Source organism: Apteryx rowi, unplaced genomic scaffold, assembly GCF_003343035.1.
Source record: "Apteryx rowi isolate R43461 unplaced genomic scaffold, aptRow1 scaffold_157, whole genome shotgun sequence".
NCBI classification, from domain to species: domain Eukaryota; kingdom Metazoa; phylum Chordata; class Aves; order Apterygiformes; family Apterygidae; genus Apteryx; species Apteryx rowi.
This window is the reverse complement of record NW_020447830.1, coordinates 549,432-571,007: the sequence shown is the minus strand read 5'-3', so window position 1 is coordinate 571,007 and position 21,576 is coordinate 549,432. Positions and strand designations below refer to the sequence as shown.

Sequence of the window (21,576 nt, the reverse complement as noted above, 5' to 3'; positions counted from 1 at the left end):
ACGTATTCATGTCATCCCTGGGGTAGGCTAGTGCCACTATTCATCCTTCCCACAAGAGTAACTGAAGCCCAGAGAAAGAGGCACCTAATTTCCATTGATGTCAGCAAGTTTGGACATTTGCTTAGTGGAATTTTCAAAAGAGAAGCAAAAACGTCAGAAAAACATCAGAGAAAGACTACAGACTTGGGAGACCTGTGCCCAAGTGGCTTGGCCACTGAGCCATCCTCCCACATTCCTGCCTTACTCATCTGGCCATGGAGAGGTGGCCTTCACCGCTTCCTGAAATGAGAACGAACGGAAGAAAAAAAGGGGTGTAGGATAGGAGTGTTCCGTTCTCTTTAAAAAGAAACATTTCTTCCAGCAGACAGCCTTTACGCTGATGTTCCAGATACACTAACATTGCTTTTCGCTACATACAGACTAAATTGTCATTCAAGGAAGACATGGGTAGGATTCCAAAACAGGAGCAGTCTCAGATGCGCTCCAAAAAACTGCATTGTGCTCCAATATAAAACTATTCTGCAGTCCATATGGGAGATCTCAAGCATTTGATGGCCCTGGCTTTTCTTTTAATGGAATTTATGTTGGAAAAAACATTTTATTTTGACCAGATTGTTTTTATGCCAATGTTCTTCTTTTTTATTGCTTAAATTTTGGGCCAAATTTCACTTGACAGCATCCTCTTTTAAGAGATGATACATGATTGTTCCATGTTGCATATGTGCCTGAAAATCTAATCTCTCCCCAAACTCATGTCCTTCTAAAAATATGAAGCTTTTTAATAATTGTAAATTGTTCTGCATACTGAACTTCAATTAAGTGAGGGTTTTGGAATTTTTTTAATAACTCATAAAATTGGGAAGTTTTCAACTCAGATGCTGGGACCATAGTTCAGGGCACACTGAACCAATTTAAAAATGTAAATGTAAAAAGATATTACCCATAAGTGACAAATTAAAGAGCGCGCATAAATGGTTTTCAGCATGCAGTGCCTTCCGCTGCTGACTGCTCACCCAGCACGGCTATTCTGGGGTCAACATTTTCTGGCAACACAAGACAATAAAAAATGCATACACTCGGCTCTCATGGTAAAGCTACTGCATCTGACATAATGCTAACGCAGAGGCCCAGAGAGGTTACTGAACCTTGGCTCCAGCTACATCAATCCCTATTTTAATCACTCTCCTGACAACACTTCTCTTTCAGCTCTCAAGCTGCTTGGCTCCTAAGGATGGGAACACCATGACAGTAAAAGAAATGGGAAAAAGCTTAAATGAAGTCGTAGCAGTGAGAAGAATAAAGCTGCCTCTGAAGGTGCCTTTTGCCCAGTGCTGCAATCTATCACTCTCCAAAACAGGTTGTTTTAACTTAAAAAAAAAAAGAAATGCTCAACCCTGATCCCCACTTGAGTGAACAAGAAACAATCTGGTAAGCAGGAAGCCCCCCGCCGAACGATTTCCTGAGCCAGCTGGACTTGCATGGAGTTTTTCTCACCTGTCCTGCTCTCTCTTTGACTTAGCTGGAGCATGTTGAAAGTGAGAAAGACCTTCAAGTGCAAGATCTCCTCCATTTCATATGGACCAAGAGCCAAAGACAGCTCAGAGAGCGCAACTTGCACCGTACACAGCCAGTGCCTGTCCTTTGGCTGTTTGCACAGCCCCCGGTACAAACACGCACCCGGCTGCTGCCGAAACTCCTAGCATCTTGCAGCATCTGCAAGTAATAGATGCATGTTTTAAACTGAAGGAGGGAAAGATTTCTATACAGGAACGGATCTCAAGTATAGTTTGCAACACTGGGTGCTCCCGACCAGCTTGTTCAATTTACAGGGTTTAAAAGCAGTTTAAAAGCAGTGAACTGATCTCAGTTAAACGGACCAAACACCTTCAGCGGCTCTTTACCACCCAAATGCAAAGTCCACATTGACAAATAGCAAGCATTTTTTCACTGGCTTGTATCAGAGTATACAAAATAACTAAAGACCTTGCATCTGGATGCACCTATTTCCCAGGTATGCTCAGCTTATTTTTGCAGAAAGGCTGGTAATTTGCCCCAGATTGCACAGAGCTTCACATCCTCAAGAGGCTCTGGGTGCCTGAAGAGCCTTTCTGAGCATTCACTGACTAGAGCCGGACCCAGGCAAGAAAACTGGGTTTCAGTTTTGCCCACCCCAAAGTGTGGACAGTGCCTGGATTCAGGCTGCTGGCTGCCTCTTACCTGAGATAAAGCTGACCCACATAAACCAGTGCACATCTGATGCTGAAAGTTATTTAGAGCAGAGTTTGGAGGGGGATTTCAATGCTAATTTCCTCTGTTTGTTGTTCTTAAACATATGGGATTTCTTTTAAAAAACAGAATTCCTTTTCAGAAGCAAATAAAACCCGAAACTGTTGCTTGCATCAGCTTTTTGAGCACTGCCGTGGGGAGCCGTGGATGCAGGAGCGCTCACAGCGGGACCGACCGGCTCCGCAGGCTGGGAACTTTGCACCGGCTCCGGTCTGCTGCACAAATCTTCTCCGGCTCCCGCTCCGTAACGTCTGCACGGATGGTGCCAACTCAGTTGAAGTGTACACGCCCCAAATTACACCTTTGAAGGGTGGGGAAGGAGAGTCCTGCCAAACGCTGGCGCCTGGAGGCACCTTGCCTCCTAAGCTGTAACGCCTCCAGAGGCCTTGCAGACCGAGGTGGCCCCCGTCTCCTCTTTCACAAAGGTTGTTCCCTTCTCTGCCGCGGGCTTCGCGCGCACGCGGGGGTCCCACCGCGCTGCCCTTCTCCGCAGCTGGTCCCGGAGACGGCGCCTGGCAGCGCCTTTCGTTACCAGCCACAGACCTGAGGTGCTGAAGCCAACGGCAGAGCTCCTGGAGCCCACGAGGAGAGGCGGCCGCCTGCCACGTTCATTCTTTAGGCAGAATTTCCATCGAAGACAATGGAATATTTTAAGCGCTAATTAATAACACAGTAGATTAAACATGTTACAGGTGGGGCTGGTAGAACTGCCTGTTACTAAAGCTGCCCAACATCTCCCATCATCAGACCCTCTTTTCGGTTGCTTGTGACTTTACCGAATGTTGACTGCTTGGATTCAATTTTTTCTCTCATGAGTGGCATAATTCTGTAATTTCAACCAAAATGGCTCAGAGATTCCTGGAAATTAGTTAGCTTAGGGAAAAAAAACAACAAAAACAAAACAGAAGTAGCTCCTCGAAAAGCATTTTTGGCAACCTCTTCTTGAAGGAGCTTTTCTGTCCCTGTATTTTGGAATGGAGACTTGAAACTTGGCCCTGCAGGTTGGCTTTCTTTTTCCAGCAGTGTGCCTGTTGCCATCTCCATGGCAATCCAGCCAGATTTGGTAAAATTATAGACCTCTGAAAAAATAAAATTTCACAGAGTGGAAATTCCTTAGATTTTAGGAGCTAAGAGCTTTGAAGATTTGCTCCACAGCTTGGTAAGGGAGCACGACTGCTGGCCCACAGATTTTATGCTTTTGTCACGCACTTTCGGGTTTTTTTGTAATCACAGTTAAACTGCTTAAAACAAAGTGTTCACAGATTGTATCAGCTGTGTGTTTGTTAATATGTATCTCAGTGCCTGATACGAGGCTCCCAGATTTCTTCTTCAGAAGCCCTGAGTTAACCCTTAACTCAACCTCAGAGCTGTGCTTTGAACATATAAAATGCTATATACTGTTAAGATCTTTGAAAAATAAGATCCCGTGTGTCTCAACGGAGCGCCCAGAATTAACAGATACTTTTGAACTTAATTCCCTCTGCCCCTGTGTCTCATTTGTCCAATGGGGATAACACCTGTTTCACCGTGGTGTTGCGAAGGAAAAGCCATTACGGCCAGGGAAAGCCTCCGGTAACGGTGTACCTGTCCTGCAAACGCACAGCGTGTGCGGTCAGTAAGCCATGGCGCCACATATTCATTCACGGGAAAAAAAAAAAAGAGTATGGAATAACTGTTCAGGAAGCGGGCATGCACCATCCCACAGGACACCGCTGTCCTCTGGATAAATCAGCATGTGTTCCTACAGTGAAGGACTGTTTCATCATGCATACGCACGAGAGGCATGAATTACAGTCGCACAGACAACCACACTCCTGGCATTTCCTAACTTCTGAGCGCTCAAACGTGGACTTTCCCTCCTGCAATTTTTGTCTAGAGCATGTACATACAGCAAGACTTGGAGCTAGAGGCGTCTGCCCTTTTAGTCAGTAACGTCTATCTCTTTCATGCCAACATGCTATTATTTTCCTGATGTTTAAGTATCCAATTGTTAGATACCTTAAATCTATAGCTTATTCCCTTTTACACCAAGTTGCCACAAGTTCCCAGTACCCTCTCATACCTGCCTATAACACAGACTATTTTACAAGCCAACTGCTGTCAGGTTTCTCTTTTGCTGCCGCCTCTGTCTTTCAGGGATAGCAGAGATCAAGAAGAGTGAAATTAATAACACGGACCAGTACGCCAGCATACGAGCAAAACACAAACCCTATATAAATATGGGGTCTGAGTACCCTTCATGTGCTCTAATTCTGCAGTCCTTATTCTCGGAGATGCTTACAACTGTGTGTCATGTCCCAGGCAATAAATGCTGGTGTTGCACGAGACTTCTTCAGAGCAGCAATAAGCACAGCCTGGGCTCACCCTTCCGAAGCAAAAGATAAAAGCTGCTAAACCTCAACGGACCTTGCAGTGAAGCTGATGAGGATCACTGGTAAAAGCTGCCGTCTTAGAGGTGATGCTTTAAACCAGGACGAATATTTCCACGCTGATTGCCAGACGGTTTCAGCCAAGCAGGCATGGAAGAGCAGGACAGAAAGGTTCACGCACTGACTGCTTATGTCTGACGAGGAGGGGTCCACGGATACCCCAAATCACAGGGCACAACAAACTCGTTTGGGCAAGATCAATCATCTTCTATATGGGCGTTATTTCTCTCTTTAACCACAAAAGGGCCCAAAGGTGACTGAGACACAATATCGAGCTTTTAGACAAATACAGTCAAGGAGACTGAATCCACCCCGCGTCTCCGAAAACTTTACCCATATGTCCCTTAAAAAGAAGATTTTTGTTTTGACTGCTTAGCTGATGAACTAAAGCACTGAATAATTTACATTCGCAGCTCTGTCACTGAGCTCTCTTCTGTTTTCAGCACTTCTTTCCACAGAAGGGGTAAGTTTATGATAGTGCTGGTTTTCAAAGCAATTGTTCAAAGACCTCAGAAAAGACCAAAACTGTGACTGGACCCATAGCCCAGATCATCAAAGCCGAAGAATGTCCAGTATGAAAGTAAAAAGCAAATTCCACAAATCCAAAGTTTATGGTAATAAAAGACCTAAGGAATGACACATTAAATTCTTTTTAATCGAATTGAGTTAGTATTCTAGAAACTTGGAATCAACCTTGATAAACTGTTGCATTTCATATGCCTATAGTACTTGATAAATTAATTTAGATAGACTGGATTAATTGCAGCATGTTGTTACCTAAGAGTCTGAATCAGAATCTGGGTTTTATTCCTTGATTTTGTACAAATAAAAAAATATATATAGTCCACGCAGAGTACCCTCTGTACTCCTAAGCAATGATTTGTACCGCATAAGGATTCCATGTTATATCTTAAAGTCTATATTCATTTCCAGCTTCTACACTGCTGAAAAATTCAGGTCTGAATTTTCAAATTGGAACAAATACCATTCATTTTTTGGTGGATATTCTCTGCATTTCTGATCCCTTTGAAGTATCATAAGATTCACAGTCTGTTAAAAAACAGGCTTCTTTTGCAAATTTAGTCTAGAGTTTACCATATGGAAGCAAACACATACCTGCTACTACAACAGTGCCTGCAACTACTCCTTTCCAAGAGCATTCTGCAACCATGTGAAAATGCTGCATATAATTGTCTTCCTGACTCATGATGAGTAAAGCAATACTCTGAAATACAGTGAGCTACAGCCCTGTTTCTAGCAGATTAAACTACAAATGCAGCCACTGGAGTCTTCCGACTCTTTCTTTAACCCCACAGCGCACTTCTGTGGTGTTTGTGGAGGTGATGATTTTCCTACTGAGCTCTAAGGGACAATGAAACAAAACACCAGCAAGTGCCTCTGACCGCACGTGACACTTAAGACCATGTCTACTATTGTGGGAATCCAAGATGGGAAAGTGTACGAAGATATAAGGAAGCAGACAACTAATTGGCATTACTCATATGGATTACAGACAGGCAGGGAGCAGACTCTATGCTTGTAAGCACCCTGGTTAATACCTATTTGGCATCCTGAATTGAAATTAGTAGGACTCCTAGAGAAGCAAGGTATTATACAGTGGGAGTAAAGTTCATGAAATGCATGTCAGAGTTTGAAGACTGATGGAAGCAAAAAACATTCATGCTGGCAATAATCAGGTAAAAGGGTTTGCATCGTGCTGTGGGAAAGGTTGCATCTCAGAGCCAAAGGAGAGTGGGCTGCATGTAACTTTGGATGAGGAAGGAACAAGTAATATATTCTGATATGAAGCAGGAACTCTTTGGAAACATTACCAAGTATTTCTCAGTGCTAGGAAAATCTTTAAATGGGTTCCCCAATGTTATCTGTAGGTAACACCCATAAAGTATATTACCACCTTTATACTGTTTGTTATGCAGCTGCAGTATTTTAGTTAGAGTAAGAATCTTATTTAATACCATGCCTACAGCTACATAACCCTGGATTTTAATCTCAGCAGTTCACACAAGCCAGGCTAAGGAGGAACTGAGCAGTACTTGACTAACTAAATCCTGCAAGAAGTGGTAATGATGCCTTAGTAGATAGCATCATTTCTTAAAGATATGTCTCTAATGCACTCATTATGAGAGTAGCACTGTACAGACACTTCGAAGTTAGCTTTAAACAAACCCTGACAGTGTCAGAAATGTAGCAYGGACGGCTTACAGTTCAGTAAAAAGCACCCACGCAAGAAGCTGGGCAAACGGTTAATCCCTGTTGAGCTCTGGGCAGCTGCGACTGCACTGCTACCACGACCTGAGCCACCTGCTTTGAAGCTAACTCAGGTATGTCTGAATTTCATAGCAGTCACTGGGACTGCTGTCTACATGTACGCCCTGGGATCGTGATACATCTCCTCTGACTTCAGGCATCTCAAATACAGGGTGTCTAGCCCAAGCTAGTCATCTAGGCTCCATTTATAATCAATGGAAAGAGACAGATACCTCTAAAGGGCAACTCACTCCTTTCTGAGATAGGCATTTAAGATAGGTGGGATGAATCATTCTCTGCCAGTGCTTGTGTCTCTTCATTCACTACTGAGGAAACCTAGCCTAGATGTCTAATTTTTAGAGAGCATGTCTAATTTTTAGAGAGCTGAAAGCCACTGAAAGCCACCCTCAGCCAACAGAGAGACACTATCTTCTCAGCGTAGTGAGAGCACTGTGCTGAGTAAACTGATCTAGTGTAGATGAGATATGTAATAGTGGATCTGAGCAGACATACACATTAAAGAACCCAGTTGTCTTCATAAGAGTAAGGTTTCTGGCGTCCCAAACATCCTGCAGCATGAGATCATTACCAAGTTTCTTTCCCTGAACTTTCAATTAAGTATGACATGCTTCTTCATTTCCTCTTCTGCATTCCTTGTCTGGTAAAATCAGCATCTGTGTTTCACTTCTGGGATGACCATGTTTCAGTGGAGAATAAAGTTTCAACAGAGAATAAAAATAGATTTTATACATAAAGCTTATAAAGTACTTTGGGATTCCTAGGAAGGAAGAACTACATAAATATAAGGTGTGCTACTCTGACGCAGCCTCTGCCAAACACACTTGCCCTGTTTCCTACTTCTCTCCCCAGTTTTGAATGTGGAGGGAAAGGTGTAAGGTGCTACATTGAAGCATGAGAAAAAAAGCTACTATTGGGAGCGTTTGTAATGCTGCAACAAGCTAACTGCATTTGGAAAGTGAAGGGATCCAAATGTTTAAATTCTCTTGGGAGGAAAGTATGGAACAAAGTGGTCTGAGAAAAGCTACTTTAATGCCTTTTTATACCATCTTCCTCCAAGGTCCCTATGTGGAGTAGTGCTGCAGACTTATAAAAATGGCTTTCACTTTTCCTTTCCTCACCGCCTGTGCCATACGGAGATACAGAACGAACCGGCGTCCACTATTGACTTCACGTGTTTAGTTATATCCCTTTTCCCACCTGTATTTTCAATAGACACTGCGAGCAATTCAGGGCCGCACGCCCTCGTACTATACGGCACTGCAGCACAAACGCAGCACAACGGGGCCACGATTTCCTCTGCGGCTTGGAGAGGCCTTTTGAATACAAACAGCAATAACTGCAATATCAAGAGACACCGCAGTGGTCATCCTACATGCCAAACGCGCTGGGACGAGGCTGTTTTGAAGCAGTGTTCCCTCTACCAAAGAATGGAAACAATCTGTTTTCAGTTGACAAATACAAACCAGGGCTGCATTGGTGAGTGAACGGGAATGGTTTTACATTCAGACTTGCCCTCTTGTTTTCCAGAAGCTTTTAAAGGATTTTTCCTCTGACTGCAGAGTTAATCCATGGTCAGCTACCGTCACTAGACAGCAGTGTCCTCCTATGGAGAGTTGGCCAGTGTCGTGTGGATCACTTAGACGTCAGAACTGCAGCATACAAAGTGCAAGGCACGAGGGAACTCAGTAGGTTTCACTTTCGTCTTACCCTACGCGCTCCACCAGCAGACAAAAGGTATCATCGCAGGAAAAGAAATGATTTTTGACTGTCTTCGCCTACTCCTGAGCGTGTGGGTTTTCATTCACAGCCCCTCTCTAGTGGAAAAACAAGAACTGACTGGTCCTTGGGATGCAACTACCATCCCTACCATCCCAGTCATCTTCTTTCAAGGGCACGTATCACGTTCAAGATGACTCTAAGGAGTCTCGCTCTGTGGGTTACACACCCATCTCAAATGTAAATCTAAACCACTGCTGTATATGTAACGCATGCCAAGTTTCACGAGGAACACCTCAGCTATCCCAAAAGTTTCTTACAGCCTCTGGAAATGCTCAGGAGCTCTTCTCCCCTCCCCACTTTAGTAAGGTTTTATGAAAGCACACATTTGCAAAAATAAAACCAGCAGCAAAAGATATGAGTGAAACTACGCTTTGCATTTTACACTGTAATAAGGGCCTGGTGTCGTACCACTGAAATCAGAAACAGCAAGGCTCCTTCCTGGGAGCTTGACCACAGGACCACGCACCTCCRACAACCAGCCTGCCCGTGCGCTGGAGCATTCGCTACAAGCCAGGCTCAAATAAGATAATGCTAATCATAGTATAAGAACCTAAATCCCAGAGCACACACATGCCAAACACACATTTTCTTAAAAGTGGCATTATAACAAAAACCATTAAGCTTTACAAAGTCAGCTACAGCAGCTTACACACCACCGAAGTGCCGCTGTGCCTTACGCTGTTCTCAGTGACACTGGTGGGAACCCAGAACAACCTGGCTGATTTCAGCAGAGATTTGTCACCATGAAAGACACCAGGAACAAGTCACAGATTTTCTAACTTCGGTTTGGATGAAAACCCGGGACTTTTTCATATTATCTCAAAGTATTTAGCATCAATTTAAATTAAAATCTCTTGACCGTGCCAAAATGCATACAGACGCAAACTTCCACGTTCAGTTTTTGCAACTTATCACTTGAAAAAAGTGCTAAGCTACTTTTATAGTATAAAGTACATGATAAAGGAGAACCTGTCAGTAAAATTTGCTCCTGTTCTGCAGAGTATATCTCTCTGCACTGCACAAACTTACCGCAGCGAAAAAAAAACGCATTCAAATCAATATATTCTCGGGAAGGAAGGGGGCTGGTATAGTGGTTTTTGAAGGCAAGCCAGGGAATAGTCTAAACTGGGGACACACAGCATGTTTTAACTGCTGTGATAATTCTGCATAAAGAGATGTTAAGGATCTAGCTCCTTGCTGTAGCATGCCATGTGTCCCTGAATAAAATTACTGCCGTGCAGGCTGTTAGTGAAGGAATGCGTAAACAGACAATGTATCCTTGCATCAGTTCCACAAAATATTGCACAACACAAATGCCTCTCGATGTGTCATTTCCTGCTTGGCCACCAGCCCAGCTCCTGACAGTCAGTCAACAAAAANAAAAAAAAAAAAAGAGAGAGAAGAAAAAAAAAGCAAAAAAGCAAAAAGCAAAAAAAAAAAAATCTGCAAGATTTAAAGCTGCTCTACTCAAAAGCACATTCCACTAGCTCCAGACTTATCCCTCCACCCTCAGCCTTTGAAAGAAGAGAGAGAGAACTTCCTAAAAACTGTTACGGTTTGAAGTCTCGGAATCTCAAAAATCTCAATCGCTTATCTGCGTTTTATAAGCCAGTCAGGCAAACAGTTAATACAAAGACTGACGAGAACCTCTCGCTTTTGCTGTCTTTTGTGGCGTGCACAGACAAAAGGGCAATGTTTGCTCATACCTTTCGTCACATGTGTACCTTACGAGCTACGGAGGCAGACAGAAATGCTTGAGCTGAATGAAATCAAGCAGGTTTTTCCCACCAAAACAGTTTCAGTTCAAAGCTTAGAACTACTTTTCCATTCAAGCTGAGATACCAAATTGCGGTCAGTGAGTTTGGAGACTATTTTTAATCAGAGGTGAACCAAAGTCTTTGGACGCTAAGCAAAATATAAAAATATATATATTTCTCTTCCCTCCCTCCCCATGATTTCCCTACTGTCTTGTGTTTCAACCCAAAGCAGCCAGGAAGGAGGACATCTCCACTATTGCAAACATACTACTATGGAATGGCAAATCCCTGTTTCTCTATTTTGTAACAAGGTAAGGCAAAGCATTAAAGGAGGGTTAGGTAAGGTTTGTTTTTTTTCCCTGTTAGTTCCTTTACAGTGATATCGTGATATCTGTGGGTCAGCTATGACCTCATGATAACTTAGCTCTCTGGAAAACGTCTTTCAGCCCTCCCAGCTGGAAGGCAGCTCTGTTGGCTAAGATGTGTATATAACAGAGGTTTTATAAGGGACATGAGGAGAGAGAAATATCTGCAGGATTTCCCAATGATCCCCAAAGATCTTATACAACCCACTCCCTAGACTCCATCACTCAGAATGCAACGTGCTCTCCCAGTCTAGCGCAAAGATGGTGCAACACAGCAGAAGTCCGTAAACGGTAAACTAGTTAGCCTGAAATAGATAATTACCAACCACATTTTTTTCCAAGGAATAATCATAAGAAGATATTTACCTTTTCTAATGTAGAAATGGGCAAGTTTCCTAACAAAGCAACCTGACATCACTGTCTCTATTAAAATATTTTAAAATAAGAATAATAACAGAGAGGTAAGGCAGCAAGCTTCTACAAGCATAGGTTTAATACAAATAAATGGCACTTACATTTAAGAACCTGACTTTCTGAAGTGCTGAGCATCCAAAATACCACCTGGAGTCACTGCATGCCATGAGCATTCAGCACTCCTAATGTCAGGCTCTAAATGATTTTGATATCTGTCATGGTGTTGCTGCAGCTCCTACTGCTGCTGGAAAACATACAGCATTTGTTTCCTCGAGTCAACTTGCCAACAGAAGGTCAAAGTGCCTTGCCTATAAACAAGCCTTACAAATCCACGATCTTAAGCATGATGTCATGTCTTAAAATGATAAGCTGGCAACAAAGTAAATGACATTTTGTAAAGATGTGCATAATTTTATGTTTACGCTACTTAGAACGAAGGTTCTAATAAGTCATTGGTTGTGTTCCTTTAAAGAGAAGTTTTATAACCAAGATGAATCACAACTGCAAAAGATCAAAGTTAAAAAACATCAATGATGCCATGGGGTACTTTTTAATCTTGTAATGAATGATGATCATGTGCTCTTATGAAGTTGGTCCAACTGCCAACGCCAGATGTGTATATTAAGAAAAAAGTTGCTTGTGATGTGACAGCTCTGGTTGAGCTGCCAGAGAGAGGAAAAATAGGATAACATGCCTGAGATGTCTAAGTGAAATACTGGCAGAGAGGGGCACTATTTGCTGATACGTAATTCATTAAGAAAACCACATTTGCTATCATAGCCACTTGTTGGCTTGAATTCCTTATTGCTCCCAACCACCTAGTTTTCCTCATACAATGTAAATGTCAGATGCACTTATTGAATGATTACTACCAAACAGTAACAAATCCACATGCATGCAAGGGCTTTTAGAAGAAAGCAGAACTTCAGTGAAACGTCTATAGTACTTCTTCTGGAGCTACTCTTTCCCTAAGAATTCAGATTTAACAACTAGAGGTATCACGACCTTTTGTCTAAGCTCCAGACTGAAAAAACAGAACTTGCAGAACCAAATAGACCCTAGAGTAGAACATCACCAAATATTCAGCCAAAATTTTAAAATTCAAGTGGACATTCATGCTTACATCTGGCTGACTTCTTAAAAAATAAATAAAAGAAAAGAAAGGCACAACAACTCCATTTCAGCTATAAGAACTGATTTTCTAAGTTACTGAGTATTCCTAGTTTCAGCTGAAATCAATGAGAACAGCAGACAGGCATCATCTACAGAGGACTGTCTTTCGGGGCTAAACTAAAAAACTCAGGCAGAACTTGGAAATCTTGCTAAGTTATATTAACATAGCCTCACTTTTAACCCACTGAATATAGAAATGGTTCAGTCCCAACCTAAGAAGGTTCCTTTTCTGCATTACACAGAGCAGTCCATGCTATTCTCCTGCATCATTTTCATACTGCTTTGCTCTTTCACGGCACTCGCTTCCTCTGCTAGGAGCTTTCCCTGTTTGTGGATGCCTCGACACATAGAATCAGACTCCAAAGGAACTGAATGGCTAAATGTATAACTTATTGCATGGAGTGTACTCCATGAATGCGGTTTGTCCAAGTAAGCTACATGGAGCAATGGTTGCAGGTGAGCGTTAAGAGTACTACTAATTCAGCTAGGGAGAGAGGACAGAACAAAAATCCCCTAGCTGTGACAGAAGGACACCTCAGATGTGAACAGGCAGTGACACAAGTATCTGTGGAATGAAATTTATCTATAGCCACGGTTTTTTTCTTATTTGTTATTCAAGGTGAAACTCAACAGCCTGGACAGTTCTTACAGAAGGCACTTCAGTTTCCTTCTCTCAGTGTAGGAGGAGGAGATGGCACTGCAGCATGTATTGGCACTGGAAACACTAAACTGCATGAATTCTGTCTCCCTGAAAACTCCCTGCAAGCTCCTTAAAGGTCTTGTTTGTATTTGCAGATTAAAGGCAAAATAATTATTAGAGATGCTTCCATTACAGGGACCTTTTTAATGTGGTTATTCATCAAATAATTCTTAATCTCTCAATGTAATTTAAATACAGCTATACCTGGTTAATCCAATCATTTTAGAAATAGTTGTTCTAGTTGGATAAAGAAAAAACTCCAGAACTGGCTCATCAGTGATACTCATATGATGTGAGACTGGTTACCAGTTAAATCTGCTAGACAGAAAGACAGACATATAAATTATGGTGGATTAACCAGACTTGACTGTATCTAAAAGTCAGTGTTATCCCTAACAACTGCTGGAGCATGACAAAACATGATTGTCATAAAAATATGGCCAGTAATCACTGCAAATAGATTCTCGATAAGTTAGGAAAGTGCTCTGCTCTGAGCTAAACAAGTTCAGTGAAAATCTGCTGGACATTGTTTAAATAAAAAATGCACTTTCTGTGCAGAAGTAAGAAACAAAGACCGTGCTTTTGATAAACTGCTTTTATGGCTTTCTTTGGCCCCCAGGGGTCTGTGATGAGTCCATAGCTGAAAACCAATTTCAGGTATGATGAGATTAACCAGGTGCATTAATTATCTGATGGCAAAAGAATTTAAGGGCAAACAAAAAGGCACTATATTATGTATTTTCTCTCTCCACTAGGACTGATCCTGCAAGATCAGTCTCCTATTGTGTTCTAAATGTCTTCAGTTTGAAGTTGATGGGAGTTCAGGGACTTCAACATGTTGCAGGATTGTATGTATTATCCCTAAATCAGATTATATATAAATACAGTTGGTTTACTTCTCATTTACACTGGCAGATAATGTATCAAGACCTTGATGTGAATGAAAATCAGGTTCATGATTGCCCAAATTCAGCCAAGCACTTAAGTGTGTGTTTAATGCAAGTATGTGTGTGGTCCAATAGACTCCAAATTAAGCACGCGCTTACATATTTTGCTGAGCAAGGACCAGTGTTTGACAAAGATATATATTTCATTTATGGRTCTATGTTAAACAAAATTAAGCAGACGTAAGTGCAAAAATAAGAATATAATACTCACTTCTTGGCTCCCTTGGCCCATCCACTGTAACCTTTATAGCTCTGTGGTATGTAGCGACTTGGGGGGGATTTGTCAGGACAGTTATTGTCAAAGTAAAGCTCTTCCCTACAAAGGGAAAAAAACAACAAGGAATGAGTGATTACAACATGAAAACAGTCACATGCATGTTCAGTAAAGAATCAGAGACGTTTAAAATTATTCCCTGTCGTTACCACAATCGTGAAAATTAAAACCATAACTGACCATAGGAGTTTTCCTCCCCTTCAGTTTTACTCTGTGTCAAGAATATGTCCATGTGTTGACAATCTAAATGTTCCTTATTTAATAATGGGTCATCATACAATGACAGAACAAAAGTGATTCACTGCTGAGGACAAGCCAAATTCTTTTCTGTATTGAAAGTGGTGTAAATCCAAAGCAAAGCAGACAATTTAAAAATTTACTCCAGTTTTGCAGCTGTGCGACAGAGAGCAGAATGTGGCCACATGTTATTTACTTCACACAATTTTATCATTTCATTTGACTTGACTACAGTAAGATGAGGAAAGAAAATATTCTCCTCCTGGGAGTCATTTTAACAGGGAACTAGTGTCTCCTGTCTTTAACATGCCAGGGGTAACACGATGATATCATCATTACTGGAACAGTTCTTTTTTTTTCTTCTTCTTCTTCTTCCCTTACATATATTCCATCTATTAAACACTAAGAAACCCCTCAACTTTCCCACGTTTGGTGCGTGGCTGCTTCTAGCACAAACCTGCATTTTTATTTTTCACACGCGCATTGCACAAGATCATCCGGAGCCTTTAGCTGAATGAAAGCATTACCAATAAATAAATAAACGGGGCCGACTGAATTTGAGAGCACGTTCTCACAAGGCCCTGGCCTCTGTTCTGGAGACACACTGACAGTTGTAATCTGTTAGATATGCAACGGTTAGTCATGTCAGATAGTCAAAACTGAAAACTGTTTCAAGACAGGAAAAGGTGGGCGTATAACAGTGACTCAATAAAACAGTCAGCAATCTTAGGCCTTATTGCTCTTTTAAGCTGCTACTTTACCAGACTCTCAAGACTCCTTTTTTTTTGCATCTGCGTGTGTGTATATGGCATTTTTGCTGCTAGCGTTTTGCCTTGCGTTGAACTCTGAAGGCATTCGATCAAGACACGAATCTTAAACAATACATAACAGCACAAACTTAACGCAGTCTTTTCAAGCCTAATATAGAACAGCTTATATATAAGGCCTAATAAAGAACAGAGCTTTGGCTGTCATATCTAGCAATTGGCCTTTCTTTCTAGTCCAAGCCGTATATCCCCCAAACCTGCTTGAGACACGCATCGTTTATTATCAGGAGTGCAACTTCAAACTGTCCTGGCTATGCTTTTCATGAATTAGCATGCGACATGGATGCTTTTTTTTGATGAAATATAGCCGTCATTTAGAGCAAAATGATTTTCCAGATGTAGCTGCACTCCAGCCGTGCCCATCTTTCCAAGAGAGGCAGGTTAGAGCGGGCAGGTCAGGGCTCCAGCAAAGGTGTAAAACTCTCAAGAGGCCAAATTCTGCCACCAAACCCAACAAAGCCACCTGGCTGAAGAAGGCTTAACCCTATATCTCATTGGAAAACGGATTATTTTGCAGATCTTGCAAGGACAATCATCCCCAAGAGTAAGGCGGAGGTGGGAGGCCCAGTCTTTCTGTATACCCATGAAATCATTGATGGGACCCGTCCACCTGCTTGCCTAGGTCTGAACAGACCTTCTGCCTTTTCTCGCCAGCCAAGCAGGAAAGAAGCCTATTGCCTAGACACATAAACTCACTAGGGATGAGGTGCAGATTTAAGGCCTCCTTTTTGCCAGCTTATCAGGCGGAAAAAAATTCTGACCCCCAAATTACATGACGTTGCCATTCAGATCACAGCGGCCTGTATCGAACGAGTAGAGCGCTATTGGCAGCTGCCGGCGGTGCTAAGGGACGTTCCCTGTGCCTCTGAATGAAAAATTTGGCCTTCCGACGTTATCATTCTATTTCTACGCCAAATGAGTCTAAAAGCCTATTGCAACTGAAAAAACAACCCAGCAAAATATACTTTTTGTAACACCCTGCAAAGTCACTCTACGGAGCTGCAAGCTCTTCCACCCTAAATACACCTCAACAGGATACAGGGGCCAAAAGATACGTGCTCCTTAATATTAAAGAGCTACGTTTTGACCTTGCCTGCGAGCATGTCTAAACTATCACCTCGCAGCCAGCCGAAGCGGCACAGGTAGGCACCTCATTTGAAAGGGAAATAGTTTTTGTTCCTAGCTTATAATCTAACTTAACGAAGTAACACGTCTGAAGCCCCACCGTGGGCCGTAAACAGCACATCACGTTACGGCAGGGCGCCGCGCAACCCTGCCAGCACACTCTGGTTCCCCAGCTTTCAAGAGATGATTTACATATTACAGGATTAGGATCAAAATAAATTCTTAAGGTCGCATGTTTCAATGGTGCTTTTGCTTTCCGTGGATAGATATAACTGATTTCCCAGATCTCCTTCCGTGGCTACGAAATCCTTTAATGCACTTTTTATCGCCTTCCTTTGGGCCCTTAGTCATTTAGATTATCCACTTTTAGAGCCTAAAGACTAATTTTAGTACTCTTTTATTAAATTCCTGGCCAAGCAGTCATCTGGCACTATTGCTTTAGTGTGTCTAAACTATACATTCTTTGTTATTAACACATGTGAGCCTAGCTGACACAGAAAAGGACAAGATGGACATATGTTGAAGCACAAGGCAAAACCCAGAAATTAGCTTGAAAGGAGACTCGGCAGCTTGTGCGTGTTGCATATTTTTTCAGTTAGGTACTAATGTGATTAAAGTATCAGGACACAACAAAATTACGGTTATGATCCCCTGCTTATTGAAGACAGGAATTCTTTCTTCTCTGGGCTGCGGATCAGGCTGTAAAAGTGAGCTACTGCCTCAAAACCACATACAAACAACTTCTGCATTCACATAAAGAGCGCTGGTTACTTATTCTTGCGAACCCAGCAAGGTGTTTGAGCAAAATTATACAAACAAAAACGTGCAGCTTCTGTCGGCTGGTAGCATTAATATGTAGAAAAATCAAGTCTCTCGATTGAGCCATGAGAAGCAAGAAAAAAAACGTGGGAGAGAGAGAAGGTGAAGTGGTAAGCTGATGATTCAGACTTCACAATCACATTTAGAGATACAGAGATCAAAGAGCAAGCTGTTTAGAAAGATGTAAATCTAAAGCCAGGAACAGGTGTGGATTAGTTTCTCGCCACCGAAAAATGATTTCTTTATTACTTTATTTTTCCTGTTCTACTTGAAGACGTGTATCTACTGATATTTGTCTATGTAAGTAGCTTTCTCACTTCTGTTTGCAACTACTGCTTTCTTTCCTGCTATTTTAAGCAGGGTTTTAAAAATCTATCATTAATGATATCTCTTTCTCCTTTTCTCTCTCTCTCTCTCGCCCTTCTCTGTTCTAAGTCTGGAAGACAAGTCTGGACCAATTTCTCCATCCTGCCTCTGGCAGCAGAATGCAGCATTTCAGATCCTCCACCGAGTCCCGGCTGCTTCAAAGGAAAAGCCCTACTTTCTTCCGTTAAGATCATAAGAAATATAGGGGGAGGGGGTCAGCTCTGTTTGGACATAATTACACTTCATCAAAAGAAGCTTTCTTCATCTTCCATGCGTGAAAAGTCTGCAAGCAGTTAAGTCTGTCTTTTTTCTTCCCTTTTTTTTTTTAAATATAAAAATTGCTATTTGGGAAACTAGCCAAAACTCAGAAAGCCAATATAGTAAAACAGTGCACACCCTTTGTTTTTCTTTGAAGTCTCTTAAATAAATATGTTGAGGGTTTGAAAAGTACACTATCGCTTTTCCATAGATTTTACCCAGATTGATCAGAGAAAAAGTCTATTCCAAGTCCGCTAGACACAAATATAAATTAAATTACTGGATCCAAATTTGAGAAGTTTTGTGTTGTGTGCATCTATAGCCGCATCTACTGATTCTTTAGGCCCTTTACTTCATTTCCTCTGTTTCAATGAAAAGTATAGATCATACGTTTCAAATGAGATTCACAGATCAGAGGTAGTACATCACATTTCAGTTCTTTTTCATCACTACTGAAATACCGATATACTAGTGATGGAGCCAGGGAGCCCTCAAACCTCATCCATCAGCAGAATCACAAAGCTGACAGCTTTTTAAAAAAAAGCAAGACAAATGGAAAAGAGGACTAACACCTTATCCGAAAGGGCAGTGAACCCCGTATTTATATTGTATTACTTTTGCGATAGTTTTGCTTTGTTTCAAGGTATTCTTTATTGCCAATAATTTCCACATTGGAAAAAGATCAAGAGAACTGTTGGCCACGTCCTTAAAATAAAAAAAAATAGTCACTGGGAGCCACACTTACGGGATCACCTTTATGAAACATTTGCAATTGGGAAAGCACGTCATTCGATTTAAACTATCGAGGAATCTGTCACAGGCTTGAATTTTTTTGGACAAATACGTTTTCTTTCCTTAAGATGAATTACAATTGCTTTTTGTAGAATATTATGGTAAAATTGGCTTTATTGTTGATGTCTCGGCCCTGAGTGTTTCTCTTTTTTCTCCATAGAGGGCTATTTAAAAAAAAATGAAAAATTACTTCAAATACATAAAGGAAAAACATTTAGGCTGAATCGACAGCTGATTTAATGGACCTCTTTGAGCAAAAACTGAAGTGGCAGCTTCCCTCAAGATATCCTTTTAGTCATTACTCCGTATCTTAAAGCAAGATGCTTAGAAAGGCCGTATTTTCACCCTCGCAAGGATGACAGAGGCTTTTGCAGTACCACTTCCAGACTACAGGAAGCTGTGAAAGAGCTGGAGGACGCTTACAGCCCTCTAAACCTTGGAGCAAGTGGAGAGTTACCCTCTCGGTCATTCAAAGCAAAGGTTAAGTTTCATTCAAGGCAAAGCTCGCCATCAAGTCATAAAAAGTTGGCCAGGTTACCAAAAAGAAAAGGGCTAATTTTGCAGGTCAGATGCAGTTTGACGACCCAGGGTGGGGAAGTCGCTGGAAAGCTCTGCGCCAGCAGCTCCTGACGGACGCCCTTAACGAAGAGAGGCCCCGCAGYGCGGGGGACAGGCAAAGCCCTAACCACAGCTCTCCTGCCGCCGCGTCGGGACGGCTCCGCGGCCAAGGGGAACCGGTCCTCTCCTGCCACCGCGGCCCGAAACCCGCCGCCTGGCGAGGCGCGACGCGGAGCGCCTGCGTCCGTGCGCCTGTGCGGAGGTTTGCGAGGAAAGGGCGCGCTGGCCCGAACGCCCGGTCGGCAGCGATCCCCCCGCGCCGCGGGGACGCGGGCCGGGAGCAGGCGCCGCGCGATGCCCTACCTCTGCCGCTCCTGCCCACGAACCGCAGGTCGTTGAATCGGGCCACCTGGTTCTTCATGACGGCRGAGGCGTTGCGCAGCTCCGCCGAGTAGTTCTCGTCGTTGCCGGCCATCACGGTGACCACCGTCCCGTCGGGCACCTCTCCCAGGGCCACCACCTGGGAAAACGGGAAGGTGAAGCGGTGGCCGCCCCCGGCGCGGGTTGCGATCCGACCGCGGGCGACGCCACGTAACGCAAAGGCTCCAACTGCAGCGACGGGCGAGCAGGAGCATAAGAAAATATTTCTCCTCGCACTTCACCTGCCTTGGCGGTCGCGCTTCTATGCCCCAGCGGCCGTGCGGTGCTCCAACTCGCGACCAGAAAAACGCCCCAAAAGCACGGTTATCGGCCAGCCTGAAAACCCTGGGGGGACCTACAGCATTACTGCGCTGCAACGTTTTAAAAACGGAGTTAAACAGGAATACTAGGTTATTAGGAGGAGAATATATACAAGCTTCCTCGCACAGGGGATAAAAATTTCCACTGCAGCATCGAGAAAACAGTTTCCTTTTGCCCACTTTGCTAATCCTGATGCTGGCTATCGATCCGTAACAGCTTGAGATTCACCCGTTTTCCAGGGCAGAGCTCTAAACTGAAAAAAAAAAAACACCCAACCCCCCACAACCTGAGACACCAGATCTGTCCCCCTTGCAGCTTCTACCGGTCTACACGGTCGGATAAGACTTTTCACACTATTCAGAGTAATTTATTCTCTCTCCTGGAACATGTATTACGTTTGCTGTCATGAGCTCTGCTTGAAAGGTCTTTCCCATCAATGCAGCACGTGTGAAACTAGTAATTGCCGGTCGCGCTGTAATATTAATAAAGAGGAAACACCGAACAGTTCTGACTATGCACGGAGAGCATTACGTGGCCCAGCGCATTGGACAACGTTTCTTTAAAACAGTAAAAAGTAATGACAAAGGTATATGAAATCTGAAAATATGACAGATTATATTACCGAAAATTACAGCTCAGCTTATATAAAAGAAAGAATAAAGCGAAGCTGAAACACGGTGTAAAATGGACTGCCTTGCTGCTTTTCTGTTTTTTCAGTAAAACACCAGGTAATCCCCCCCAAAACTGAAAACTGAGTTCTGCCACTGACTGCTATGAGGTCTGCCTATGATGGGAAGATTTTACTTTAAAGTGATTTTAATGTCTCTGAACAGAAAAACACAAGAAGCGCCTTTGAGGATAACATCTGAGGTCCAGCTAGGTCAGGATCTTGGGTCTGACAGCAACCAGGTCCAAAGGCTTCAAAGGGAGGTGTGAAGAACCACCACAGGCAAACAGGTAATATCTGCTGAACACAGGAGCTGACTCTAACCCTTAATAAATGGATATTGGCTTAAACTCTAAAGCATGGGGCTTTAGACTGCTTATAAAACACTCCCTTCTGGGTTTTGCTGCGTGCTCTGATAGCTCTGCACAGGCTCRTGATGCCCCGTAGCATCCAGGGCAGTTGCAACCTATTCTTGGTGTATCTCAAGAAACAAAAATCCTATCAGCTCCTGAAGTGCAAAGAGACTCTGAGCAAAGGAGGAAGCACACGTCTGCCAGGGGCCTCGGGAGAGGGAGGGAGGTTAGGGCAGCCCCAGCTCCCCCCCTCGCGCCTCCAGGAGCAGGGAGGTGGCACGGGTCACACCGTGGTCCCCATCCATTCGGCCACCGACACGGGGAGCTGGCGACACCGGGGCACGGCAGCGCCGGCTCAGTACGGGGAAAACTTCCTAACAGGCCCTTCCGTCCTCAGCTCTTGATGCCTTTACTTTTCAT

At 43.0% G+C, this 21,576-nt stretch overlaps 1 protein-coding gene across 1 annotated transcript in view; it reads right to left on the bottom strand.

Annotated features, from left to right (window-relative positions):
• RUNX2 (runt related transcription factor 2) overlaps positions 1 to 19,909 on the bottom strand; it is a 76,913-nt gene extending 57,004 nt beyond the window's left edge. The window contains exons 1-2 of the mRNA XM_026059417.1: positions 19,759 to 19,909; positions 14,351 to 14,455 (exon numbers count right to left, since the gene is read on the bottom strand). Coding sequence (XP_025915202.1) covers positions 14,351 to 14,455; positions 19,759 to 19,870 — 217 coding nt within the window. The 5' untranslated portion in view covers positions 19,871 to 19,909. The remainder of the gene's footprint in view (positions 1 to 14,350; positions 14,456 to 19,758) is intronic.
• Positions 19,910 to 21,576: the final 1,667 nt, after the last annotated feature.